This window comes from Oncorhynchus gorbuscha, linkage group LG15, assembly GCF_021184085.1.
Source record: "Oncorhynchus gorbuscha isolate QuinsamMale2020 ecotype Even-year linkage group LG15, OgorEven_v1.0, whole genome shotgun sequence".
Lineage (NCBI taxonomy): Eukaryota > Metazoa > Chordata > Actinopteri > Salmoniformes > Salmonidae > Oncorhynchus > Oncorhynchus gorbuscha.
The window spans coordinates 51,969,683-51,983,813 of NC_060187.1; the positions used below are offsets into that span (position 1 = coordinate 51,969,683).

General features: G+C 42.7%; 1 protein-coding gene across 2 annotated transcripts; it reads right to left on the bottom strand.

Annotated features, from left to right (window-relative positions):
• Positions 1-1,680: 1,680 nt before the first annotated feature.
• Positions 1,681-4,433, bottom strand: LOC123997583 (cbp/p300-interacting transactivator 3-like). 2 transcript variants are annotated; one of them, XM_046301973.1, is made up of 2 exons: positions 4,255-4,433; positions 1,681-3,344 (listed from the first exon to the last, which is right to left on the bottom strand). In XM_046301973.1, exon 2 carries the CDS (start codon positions 3,337-3,339, stop codon positions 2,599-2,601), a length of 741 nt encoding a protein of 246 aa, XP_046157929.1. In that variant the 5' UTR covers positions 3,340-3,344; positions 4,255-4,433; the 3' UTR covers positions 1,681-2,598. The 2 variants fall into 2 exon arrangements, with proteins under 2 accessions (XP_046157929.1, XP_046157928.1); XM_046301972.1 differs by having other exon boundaries at positions 1,681-3,348.
• Between the last annotated feature and the right edge of the window lie 9,698 nt (positions 4,434-14,131).

Consider the following 14,131-nt stretch of genomic DNA (forward strand, 5'->3'; position numbering starts at 1 on the left):
TTAACTCTGGATGCACAATGATGAAGAACCCACTTTTTTTTATTGATGCTAAAGAGGGACCTTGCAATGCAGTGTGATTTCAGATATACAGTATGTGGAGCCAGTGTTCTGCCAGTTAGTCAACCTGCCTCAGCACAACTTGCACTGGCAGTTTCCAGGAAGACCCGGTAGACTGGACATGGACTCTGCAACCTTTACTAAGGATGGTGCCAAGAGGGGCAGCGCAATTGTAGCTTATGCCCCAGCCTTTCTCATGACAACCCAAGTAACCCCACATGCCCTCGGCTGAATCTAGAGTTTTTGTGTTTGGTAAACACAAGTCACATTAAGATCAAGTGAGTTTCATTTAGAGCAAACCTCCAGTTGATTCCATGTTTCAATTTGGCAGTAAGGGCTAACTTGTTCTACACAATTAAACTACTGAAAATAGATGTCTCTTTTTAGAATGAGTTAGACAAAAGTGAGGACTTGTTACTCATCAAGTTGCAAAAAAAAAAGTATCTTAAACTTGCAATGTGTAACTTTTTGGGCAACCTGACCAAATGCACATATAAAATGTGATATATAGATCTATCAATCTACTGGAAAGCAAGTCTATGTGCTCTATTTCTATGCTTCCCATTTTGTTTTTGTACACCACCTTCAAACAGCTGAAACATATAATACAGCAGCTTAGACGGTACAATGATTCGATACTATCTTCTTCTTTTGCCACTAACTGAAATTAGGCGAACGAGTTTTATTAACCAGGACATTGCGGAGTGATTTCTGCATAATGCACCTTTAACTGTCAATGTGGAGGTGATGTTCCCATAACATGGCATCAATCAAGCATTCCAAGCCCTGAGGCAAAATACTCACCCCAACCCCATAGAATAGTAAACTCATCTGAATGTAATATAATTCATATCAGGTGGCTATAACATTGCATAAGGCATGGAATATTTATACAGATTTTCTTTTGAAGAAGGAGCCATGCTTGTATATGCCATTTATTATTGGCACTAACCTATACTCATTTTGCTTCCCCAACCAACCATTAAGTGCATTCTCAGAGCTAACAACTGTCACTAAGGTGCACCTTACTTCTTTGCCCCGGTGGGGGGTAGTAATTTACAGGGGATGAATTCAGTTAAACCCCCATCAAGGTAAGCGTAGATTAACCCTGGCCCGCTCCATCTCCCCCACCACACACACACACACACCTAGGTCTCACCTACTTTCTACCCAGCAACATATAGTTACCATAACTCATAGGAACCAGGACATTCATTCCTCGTATCTATTTTTATTAATGGTGTCAGGATGATCAGGAATGCAATGACTAAAACCACAATGTGGGTCCTTCTCCATATCAAAGGTCAAGAATTCAGATTAGAAATTCAGCTTTTTGGTGGATAGCAGTGCACCGTTGAGTTTGATTTTAACATACCAGTCATAATTTTCCATGGTAGGATTGAAGGCAATTTGCTGCTTACAGCAGTAAATGTGGGTCATCATAAGACGGTGCATACCTTGAGGGAGATAAAGATATTCCTAAGAAACAGGGACACCTTTGAGATAATACTGAATTAGTTTTAAGTTATTTAATATCCTGAACCCTGCAGGCTGGAAAGCCCTAAAGTGGAATATTCCCTTTAGCCCCCAGATGACATTTAATGCTCTCCTCTGCAATGAATGTAAAAGCAGGCCACACTTATATCCGGGCCATTTTTATTGATCCTCAAAACCCCGTCTTGACCGCAAAGGGAAGATAAAAACCACCAGTAAAGAAAATAATAAATTGGCATAATTAATGTAGTTCTATATCTTACATAGACTTTCCTGTATTAACACAGCTTTATACAGTACAAGGATTAGGTTTGAGAACATCACAGCTAAAAGCAATCCTTGCCAAAAGTGAGTTATTCAATGATGATGATAAGACTTCCATTCAAATTCATGAAATGGCATTCTACTTGTACTGCCGTCTCCATTCTTGGAGAGAAATCCAAGCTCTTGGAAAATCAAAAAATAATTTGAGGGGCTTATTTTCAAAACAGAAGGCCCAGACCAATTAACTAAAAAAATTAAAATAAAAAAATACAAACTACGAGCTTCCCCTGACCTTACCCAAAACACCAAAAGAACTTGATTCTCTCTGGACGATCTGTTGGTCTCTGGTTTGTTCCATTTTAATTTCTCTGAGAGTAACAAATAAATACATCTTACTACTAAACTGCCATTGAGTCCAGTGTAGGAGGCAACAGTGTCTTAACATTGAGAAGCCACTCTGAACAAATTCTGCAGTTTTGTTTACATTCATCTCTGGAGAGAAGAGATGCTGGAGGACGATGTCCCATTACAAGCGAGCTGCGACCCAACACAGAACCACACCTCTGGTCACTTCACAAATGACACCATAGCACTGTGGCTATCCATACCAGTGTCTCTCGCTCACTCTTCTCTGCGACCTAGCACTGAGAGTGAAAGGAACAACACAAAAACTAAAAGCGGAGCAGTAGTTGTTTCCAGTGGGCAACACTCTACTCAAGTCTTTCCAAACTCTCCACCCTTCCAGGCCCCTTCACAGCATCGTTGACTTAGGTCCTCTCTCACTCAGCAGCTGATGGTGCTGGGCAGCTGTTTGCTCACAAAGTCTGAGATGAAGTCAAACTCGTTCTGGCCCAGGAAAAGTTCGGGCAGCTCCTGAATGCGGTCCAGGCCCAGCTCCACAACCAGGGATGTCAAAACCTCCTCGTCAATCATGTCCGCATCCATGCCATTCAAGGCCAGAGCCGGCCCGGCCATCTGCTGCATATTAGCCAGCTGGGCCGGGCAAATGCGGTACTGGGCTGCCCCGTTGCCCATGTGGTTGCCGTTCATGGGCCCCAGTGGATGTCCGTGATACTGGGTGTTGAGTTTTTGCAGATGCATGCTGGCCATGAGCTGCTGGGACGTGAGACCACCATTCATATACTGCTGTTGTTGCTGTGGGTGCTGCTGGGCCTGCTGTTGCTGGCTCATGTGATGGTGCTGGGTGTGGTGTTCCTGCCCGTTGTTGTACATCATGTTACCAGACGTTATCTGGTGGTGGCCCATCTGAGCCCCGTTGGGCTGTCTGTTCACGGGCCCCACCATGCCTTGCCGCTGCCTCATGGCCACCTCCATGGTGGCCTGCTGCTGAGGTCCACCACCGTAGTGCATCATCTGGCCATTGGGCAGGGCTCGGAGGCCTGGCTGAGGCACTACGTGCTGCTGGTGGCCTGCCTGCAGGCCTCCGTTCATGCCTAGTCTGTAGCCGTGGAGGCCCCCACCTGCAGAGCTGTGGTTCATGGGCATTATTAGATGATCCGCCATGGCTCCTGTCTTTCAGCACAGAGGAAACACAGTTAGAGTGATGCAGTTGAATTTCAACCATCATGTAGGTAGGTAGAAGTTCAGTGAGCATGCAGTAGCCTACATTTGGCACAGTTGAAGCCAATTAGTGAATAGGTGACATGCCATGGACATATTTGACTTGGCTGCACTAGAGAAACCCATATGTTTGGATGCATAAGATCAGTTCATGTGAAAACAAAATGGGTTGATTTGGTAACAAGACAATTCCCTTCGATATATTTCTCAACCCTCCAAAATATTATGATTACGCAATATTATTTCCTGGAAGAATGTAGCCTACAATGTCCTAAACTGGCAGATTAAAACCACAAGAGACGCTTCCTAGTCAAGAACCGCCGGGTTTGTTCTCCTTTTCGCGAACACTAGAAAGCCTTTCCACGTCTTCCTCAGTTTCGCTGAAAATGCTCCTCTTTGTGCTTTGCCGATTGAAACACAGGTAGGCTAGCTATCAACCTTGTTACCTTTACAACTGGACATTCGGTTGATTTAATAGATAACGGCGTCTCGGTCAGTGATGATGCATTCACTATAATTTGGTGTATAGTCCCTCCACAGTGCACATCAAACACAAAATGAAACTAGCTCGGTTATCTTACCCACGTTGCAACAAAGAAGCGAGAAGCGATACATTGGCATTATGCATTCCCAAACAGCTGTAGCCTATATTATACGGTTGTTCAAATTTAGGATTGCTTCCCAAATTTAACACAACGTCTACGACTTCCTACATTTGTTAATACACATCACTATTTTAAGTCTAGCCTATAATTGCATTGCCGATTGATTATTCCAACACCCCTAAAGACAACGAAAATGGACCTTCACACAAACGCCAGACAGCGAATTCTACAATAAATTGAAACAAACACGTACCCGTATCTACTCGGATTAAAGTTCAGCGATTTTGCTACTGCTACGTTTTTATTTTAGTTTTGCAAAGCGAGGTGTCTTCAGATTACAGTATGTATTCCACAGGGTTACACTTCATGCTCAAGCAGGGCCGACGCACATACTATTTATTTTCTGGGTCAACTCAGGGATTATACATACATTTTTTTTTTTTTACTCAATGGAAGAGGGAGGTGGAGCTACGGTTGCCTCTATTTATTATAGTTGCGCATGTGCATAGAAAAAAGGTACACTAGCCAATTTGAATACTTCCTCTGTATTTATTTTATAATCAAAGGTTCTCCCATAGAGAATGACAGAGGCCTCTAGTGGCCAGTTTTAGCATGTGCAATGCCATTGAGGACGTCCACCATGCTTCTGCCATTTTAAAGTAGTCAACTTTAGATGTAATCTTTATTTATCTAGGCAAGTCAGTTAAGAACAAATTCTTATTTACAATGATGGCCTACCCCTGGCCAAACCAGAACGACACTGGACACGACACTATTGTGCACCGCCTTCACGGCCGGATGTGATACAGCCTGGATTCAAACCAGGGACTGTAGTGATGCCTCTTGCAATGAGATACAGTGCCTTGGACAGCTGTGCCACTCGGGAGCCTATCACTATGGTTTCTCCCCTTCCCTGATAAATGTAGACAACAATGTGCTTTAATAAAATGATCTTGTTTCTAAGATGTTGCTGGGTTTTGGTTTAACATATACAATGTAATTCATAAGAGTTACAGTGGGAAATGTGTTAAATTATAATAGATATGTAGGTGGTGTGTGTGTTTTTGTCTATACCTACTGAAGTGAGTGAGTGAGTGAGTGAGTGAGTGAGTGAGTGAGTGAGTGAGTGAGTGAGTGAGTGAGTGAGTGTGTGTGTGTGTGTGTGTGTGTGTGTGTGTGTGTGTGTGTGTGTGTGTGTGTGTGTGTGTGTGTGTGTGTGTGTGTGTGTGTGTGTGTGTGTGTGTGTGTGTGTGTGTGTGTGAAAGTGTTTCATCTTGAAGATCACTGAGAGTCCCTGTGACACACCAGTCTGCTGTGCATTGCCTGAGTGAGGACAGGAAGGGGCAGTGGAATGCCTGTGCTATTCTAGGCCACTGGCTACAGTGGCTGTTGTGATAGTGTGCTCTGACCGCAGATGCACGTGCATCAGATCGCCTTTCACCACAAGGACCCTAGCCTGCAATTGCAATTGAATGAAAACCACTTAGTATTTTGAGAAACCCATTGTGTAGGGAACATATTTTATGGGTGAATCCTTATGCCTAACGCTTGCCTTTGTCCTTGTCACTTTAAGCAGGTGCTAATGACTTTTGGCCTCAGGTGTGTGGACTTTGAGAAACTCACAAATCCTGTCTGTTAGGCTTTTACAGAGAATCCACGTGGCTCTTTCTGTTTACTACCTGTCCCCATTCAACATGACGATATCTGTCTGACACAAATGTACACGTGAATGTAAAAAAACATGTAAGTCTCCACATTCACATTCACATTGCCTAGTCTTTGTATTCTGCCAGGGCCTAAACCTTTACCCAATTTGCATCAGAATTGGTTAGTGCCTTATTCAGGTCTATGATACAAATACTCCAATCAAATCTGCACTGCTCACTCTGTTTTGATCTAGTGCAGAATGCAATCGGACTATCTTTGTATACAGTAGTCATAGGGCTCCCGAGTGGTGCAGCAGTCTAAGGCACTACATGTCAGTGCTAGAGGAGTCACTACAGACCCTGGTCAATTCCAGGCTGTATCACAACCGGCTGTGATTGGGAGCCCCATAGGGTGGTGCACAATTGGTCCATCGTCGTCTGGGTTAGGTTTTGGCCGGAGTAGGTCGTCATTGTAAATAATAATTTGTTTTTAACTGACGTACCTAGTTAAATAAAGGGTAAATAAATATTACAGTGCAAAGGAGAGTATGGTTGGTCTATGATACATTTGAATATATCCTCTATATTGCTTGCCTTCAACATTTGAGTCATGTTGTAGACTATAGGATATACAGATACAGCAGTTTTGTGCCATAGGTATCTCAGAACATAATTTGTGACCTTTGTATGTATGTTTCGCCACTGGTCTTCCCCCCCCCCCCCCCCCTTGTAAACTGTGACCTAAGGGTTGGGGGAGGAGTTTCTAAAGAGCCTGCCCTCAGCCATGTAGCAAATATTGATTTATTTGATCTGTGTGTATGTGTTACAGGAGGTTGGTGGCACCTTAATTGGGGAGAACGGGCTTGTGGTACTGCCTGGAGTAGAATGAGTGGAATGGTATCAAATACAGCAAACACATGGGTTCCATGTGTTTGATGCCATTCCATTTGCTCCGTTATAGACATTATTCTGAGTCGTCCTCCCCTCAGCAGCCTCCACTGTGTGTGTGTGTGTGTGTGTGTGTGTGTGTGTGTGTGTGTGTGTGTGTGTGTGTGTGTGTGTGTGTGTGTGTGTGTGTGTGTGTGTGTGTGTGTGTGTGTGTGTGTGTGTGTGTGTGTGTGTGTGTGTGTGTGTGTGTGTGTGTGTGTGTGTGCCTGTCTAAGTGTGTCTTTGTTTGTTTGGGAAAGATGTTTAGCCTCAGTGTTGTTCAATTTGTTTTCTGAAGCTCTGACGCTTGCTGGACTGGAAAAGCAATCCAAAGCTTGAGTATGAGAACAATAAAATCCTTTCCATACTTGCTTCATGTAATATCATGTCATGAAAGTGCATCCTTCACAGATAATTTAGATCAGGGAGCAAACCTGTAGGTTTTTGCTCCAACCTGTTGTAACTAACCTTATTTTGTTTATCAATCAGCTAATTATTAGAATCAGGTGAGCTAGATTAGGATTTGAGCAAAAACCTACAGGACCTACCTACCTTTCTTAAATGTGTCCTTTGAATGTGCATAATGATCATCACCATGCTACCCACTGGGCACACATCAGTTGAATCAACATTGTTTCCACGTCATCTCAATTAAATTACTTTGAACAAACATGGAATAGATATTGAATTGATGTCTGTGCTCAGTGGGTAGCTTTGTCTATTGTGTTTTTGTTGTTATTATTATTAGTAGTGTTGTTGTTTGAGTTCCAGTAGTTAGCTACATGGCAAAAAAGTAATTAACTATTGAAAAAACGACCAAGATATGAATTTAGTTCAACTACCACCAAGCTACTGCAAAATGTAGTTAAATTACCAGTTGAACTACATGTAGTTTACTACTTCCCAGAACTGCTGAAGACATTGTTTTGCTGTGTGTTCTCTACTCTCCTTCAGTTCCTCTTTGCTACAATAGCAATGTAGCCACTTTTTGGGCAGCTCAATAAGCTTTCTCCTCTCTCATACATCAGTACTTATACTATCACTTTTTTCCCCAAGCCCTTGGTCATATTCATTATGCGCCAAACAGAAGAACAATTAATCCGGGAGAGAATAACTGAATTTGTCCAATGCGAAACACTAATTTTCAATTTCTGTTTTAAAATGTTTTCTACTGTGCCATAATTCATATTTTCATGGTGACGGACGCAATAAGGCCACCTTACACAAGTGATCTGCTTTCTGAGGAACCAGTCCAGAATGATGAGACAGTTGTTCACAATGTAGATCATGAATCATTCATAGCCGTGACAATCTGTGTGGTTGGATATTGCTTAACAGACAAACCTGTCACTTATTGGCCCAAGCACTGAGAGGGCGCTGCAATCAGATTATATACAACAAAGCAGACCACTCTCTTGTTACAGGCATTATAACTACCTTTGTTCCAGGTGTTAAAACAGAAACTTTTGGTGAAGGTAGGAAACAACACCTCCACTTCGCTGATCCTCAACACAGGGGCCCCACACGGGTACGTGCTCAGCCCTCTCCTGTACTCTTTGTTCACCCATGACTGTGTGGACACGCATACCTCCAACTCAATCATCAAGTTTGCAGACGGCACAACAGTAGTAGGCCTGAGGGGTGCATGCTCAGTCCTCTCCTATACTCCCTGTTCACTCATGACTGCATGGCCAGGCACGACTCCAACACCATCATTAAGTTTGCCGATGACACAGCAGTGTTAGGCCTGATCACCAACAATGATGAGACAGCCTATAGGGAGGATGTCAAAGACCTGGCCGTGTGGTGCCAGGACAACAACCTCTCTCTCAACGTGATCAAGACAAAGGTGATGATTGTGGACTTACAGGAAAAGGAAGACCGAGCATGCCCCCATTCTCATCGACAGGGCTGTAGTTGAGCAGGTTGAGAGTTTCAAGTTCCTTGGTGTCCACATCACCAACAAACTAACATGGTCCAAGCACATCAAGACAGTCTGAAGAGGGAACGACAAAACCTATTCCCCCTCAGGAGACTGAAAAGATTTGACATGGGTCTTCAGATCCTCAAAAGCTTCTAAAGCTGCACCATCGAGAGCATCCTGACCGATTGCATCACCCCCTGGTATGGCATCAAACTGGCATATGATTTTACTGCTGCTCTTTAATTATTTGTTACTTTTTTTCATATTTCTTTTAGGTATTTTCTTAAAACTGCATTGTTGGTTAAGAGCTTGTAAGTAAGCATTTCACTGTTGTATTCAGCACGTGACAAATTATTTGATTTGATTACCAACAATGACGACACCACCTACAGGGAGGAGGTGAGAGTCCTGGCAGAGTGGTGCCAGGAAAATAACCTCTCCCTCAACGTCAACAATATGAAGGAGCTGATCGTGGATTTCAGGAAACAGCAGAGGGAGTATGCCCCTATCCATATTGACGGGACCGCATTGGAGAAGATGGAAAGTTCCTTGTTCTTTGGCGTACACATCACTGACAATCTGAAATGGTCCACCTACATAGACAGTGTGGTGAAGAAGGCCCCTAAGACCCTCAAACTTTTACAGATACACAATTGAGAGCATCCTGTCGGGCTGTATCACCACCTGGTACAGCAACTGCACTGCCCGCAACCGCAGGGCTCTCCAGAGGGTGGAATGGAAATGCTCAACGAATCATCAGGGGCACACTGCCTGCCGTCCAGGACACCTACAGCACACAATGTCACAGGAAGGCCAAAAAGATCATCAATGACATCAACCACCCGAGCCACAGCATGTTCACCACGCTATCATCCAGAAGGTGAGGTCAGTACAGGTGCATCAAAGCTGGGACCGAGAGACTGAGAAACAGCTTCTTTCTCAAGGCCTCAAGACTGTTAAATAGCCATCACTAGCCGGCTACCACCCGGCTACTAAGCCCTGCACCTTAGAGGCTGCTGCCTTATATACATGGACATGGAATCACTGGCCACTTTAATAATGGAACACTAGTCACTTTAATATTGTTTACATACTGCTTTACTCATTTCATATCTATATACTGTATTGTATTATACTGTATTTTAGTCAATGCCACGCTTCATTGCTCGTCCTAATATTTATATTTTTCTTAATTCCATTCTTTTACTTTTAGCTTTGTGTATTGTTGTGAATTGTTAGATACTACTGCATGGTTGCAGCTAGGAACACAAGCATTTGGCTACACCTGCAATAACATCTGCTAAATATGTGTATGTGGCCAATAAAATTTGATTTGATTTGATGTTACATCTGTGGATCCTCTTTTTAAGAAGAAGGGTTGTTCTCTTGGTAAGAAAGTCAAATACCAATTGTTCTCCTGATACTTTGACGTGTTTCATCTGAATAACGATATAGCTTTGACCCTGAATTCTTGATTGCTTGAGTTTATATCTGACATTGAACAGCTGACAGAGCAGACAAGGCCTTGACTGGGTGAATCTACTCCACAGTAACTAATTGACTCCCTCTCTGGCTGCAAGTGCTTAGTTTCATGGGCTCAGCCTGTGAGTTTCCTCATGTTTACAGTGAAGCAGGGGATTAGACAGGAAGCCTGATGGGAAACTTCAGTTCAACCTTAATTCTCACACACACTCTATCTCTCAGGCCGGTAATGAGCGCTAGCATTGATCGGTAAGGTTGCTCAGGAGTTGTAGCATTGAGCCTTATGGTTGGTTAGGAGAGCTTATGCTATCATAGCAGCCATATGGTGGAGCGGTTAGGAAAATGCTTGCACATGCTTCAACCTGATTGCCCACTTCTTTCAATGGGATTGTCTGTAATGGCCAGAAATTTGGTCACGTTTGATCAGGGTACACACTATACACTGTGAGGTTATTCATCAAACTGTACAAGTACCACGGTTCTCATTTAATTGGCCACCTGTTAAAGATATTGACAAAACACAGACGAGTGAATTGTTGGACAGTCAATATTTTTTATTGTGAATTGTTGAGTAAATGGGTTAAATTCTGGATAAACAGGTGATAGCACATGTTGAAAGGGAATAAAAAATAATATGGTATCACATTAACTTCATCTAAAAACATAGCTGGGAGAGTATAGATCTAGCCAGATTACCAATAATTATCCTGCAGCTATAGTCTTATATTTCTTGTCTTGTGTTCAAATCTCCAGTTGTGTTTTCTACAGGTTGTGAAAGGGTCATTCTTGAATTGCGGTGGCATTTGCCTCCCTCGGCATAGTAACCACGAAAAACGCTTTAAAATGATAGATAGTTATACATCATACATGTTTTTGTTTATATTTAACTGTTTATCAATATAAAACATAATAAAACTCCTTCACAATGCAAAACTTTACCTAAATGAATTGTTAAAAGTACTAATGACAAGCAAATTGGCTTGCCACTGTAGTGATGATGAGAGTTGTAGTGCCATGTTTTGGGGATTTAGAGATATCTATTACTTTGAATGATAGAAAATATTTCAAATATTGGACTGATCAATAAAAACAAAGGCTACTAAAATACAGATAAAAAAAAATATATATATATATAATAAGTATCCCTTCGTTTAATGTCATTGGTGTTACCACCTTGAAAATCATTCATTACAAATATATACATGGACCTTGAGCATTCCCTCCAGTGGAAAACTGTTATGGGTGAGGGGTCTATATTAAATAAAAATGATTAGCTAATCACACATTTTTAGTATGTCATCAATTTGAGGATTCCATTGATAATTCGGTGTGTCTTGGTTTTAGTCATTTTAAATTTAAATACATTTAAATAAATCCGAATCTAGAAAAGTGAACTTAATTTTCACCAAAATTCCATGCTTCGGCAATTCAACAACAACCCAAAACTAAAAGTACTGTTAATCCAGGCTATGCTCGTTCTTTCTTCATTTGGGGGTGGTGGTGTGGTTGGAGAATTGTTATTGTTCTGGTAAATGAGAGACGTCTATAAATACACTCAAAGTTTCCTCTTGGACCCAGTACCAGAAGTGAGTGTTGTGTTCAGTGAGACAGCTCTGAGGGTTCAGTTTGGCTAACTCAAGGCTCAGGGTGGGGGGTGGGAGGGCCTGCCAAACCTGCCTGACTTGAGCACTGCAGTGGGGGAAATTTGGATATGGGGAGACCTGTTAAGCGTCACTTGATGGCCCAAGGGTAGAGGGGGAACTTGGGCTAGAGTGGGGGAGAATTGACACTCAAATTTGTAGTGCTCATTCGCTCAATTACAATTGATGAAGTTTCCACTCTTTTGGAATTGTTCCTGACTGCCAACTAAACTGTTATTCTGATTCTCATCACTGGTCAGTGGTCAAGAGATTTATGAATTCCTACCAGAGAGAATTAGGGACACACATTAGGCATGTTTTTATTCAGTTCTATAATCTCTTACCATAGTCTGGAAAGCCCCACGAGCAACACTCAACAATACTACCTCCACAAAATAAAAACAAATGACTATCCAACTGATTGTGGTGACACAAAAAGTTTGACTCAGTGGTTGAGGTGCTAAACATGGTTTGATTTATGTTGCTCATAATACATATCAATCTAATGTCAGTCCTGTGTTCTTACCAATACTGTCCATACCTCAGCCATGAAGGTGATGTGATGAATTATGAATTCTGTAAGTGATCGATCAAGCCAATCTCAATAGCTAAAGGGTATGAGCCAATCCTAGAGATCAATACTTAGTGCCACTGAGTTGTCACTACAGGCTGGCCTCCATCCCTAAATGAAAACAGTGCCCCTATAAGGGCACAGGGCGAGACCCAAATGCAGACACTGGAGGCAGATGGTTTGAGTCTCTATTTATTATAATCCAAGGGGCAGGCAAATATCATGGACAGGAAAATGATCATAACAAGGTCAGAGTCCAGGAGCTACAGGATGGCAAGCAGGCAGGCTCGAGGTCAGGACGGGCAGTATGGTCAGGCAGGCGGGTTCAGAGCAGATGCAGGCAGTTGTCAAAACCGGGAGGACTTGCAAAAACAGAGAAAAGGAAAAAACAGACAAACGGGGAACACAGGAATAAATACCCAGGGACTAATGAGGAAAACAGGTGACACCTGGAGGTGGGTGCAGACAATAACAAAAACAGGTGAAACAGATCAGGGCGTGACAGATCTGGTCAGTTTGGAAAGCCTGGTATTGAATTAGATGATTTCTTTGAGGCATTGGATATCTGTTGTTTTTATTTAACAGGTCTATCCTAGAATATATATCAACACTGAATCATTTATTTAATATTTTTGAATGATTAAGCTTATAATTGTAAACACCTGCGCGATTCATTCTGTCTAGTGATGAATTACTATTTCTGAACGTGCATTGTATCTGTGACCAGTCTCTCTAGCCCTGTTTATACCTGCTGCTAACATGCGTCCTTCATCCTTATCTTGTCCCGATCTTGCCTGTTTACACCTATAAGATCTGATCAAAATCAGTTCACAATGTGTCTTTTAATCATCTACACCTATCTAAAAATGTGGGCACAATCAGAATGAGGACAAGATCAGGACAAAAATGCATATTAGAACCAGGTATAAACGTGGCTAGAGTCAACCATTTTTGTACCAATAATGTAGTGAAGACATTTTCACAATCCTCACCACATTCTCTTTTTGTGTTTCCTGCCCAGGTGGTTGGAGGGAAGACACACCTATCTCTCGTTCTTCTTCACTGCACTTCCTGCTCTGCATCCAGCCGCAACATTTTCACAGTCCTCATATTGAGTTAAAGCCAGGAACCTGACCAAACAAGGAGAATGAGGGGGAGAGATACCAGGGTGGACAAACATAGATATAACTTGTGAGGCAGGAGGAGGGCTGAGGGACATGAACAGAGGTCGACATGAAGAATGGCCCATAAATCATGTATTACCTCCCAGCACTGTTAATGAGGTGGTGGCTCTTAAATAATTAGCGATGTGACTGAAGCATAGTTCCAAAGCAGTAGCCCAAGGATAAGGAGGACGTCGGGGACGAACGGTGAAGGGAATGTGGGACGCACCATCCAGGGGGAGGGAGAAGGAAAAGATAAGCAAAGTGAATGTACAGTATTTTGAGAGAGAGAGGTGAGCCAGAAAGAGAATAAATAGAGGAACAGAAAGAGTGGACTGTATATATATGTTGTGGGTGGGTTCATTTGTTCATCCTGTTTATACATTGTGTGTTACTTCAGAAAGGTAGCTAGCACAAGGGCCTTTTGGTTTTTACACAGGAGTCAATGGGGAGCCATGGTTAGCTACTGTAGACTCATAGAAAAAAGGGTTCCAAAAGGGTTCTGCGGCTGCCTCATAGGAGAACCCTTTTTGGTTACAGGTAGAACCCTCTGTGGAAAGGGTTCTACCTGGAACCCAAAAGGGTTCTACCTGGAACCAAAAGGGGTTTTTCAAAGGGTTCTCCTGTGGGGACAGCCAAAGAACCCTTTTTTGGTTCTAGATAGCACCCTTCCCCCACCAACCTCTCACCAGGCAGGCTGCATTCACATTCAGTACGGATGACAGGCTGGGGCTGCTAGCTGGCCAAGCGTTGTTTGGTGGAGGGGGCAGGGATGTT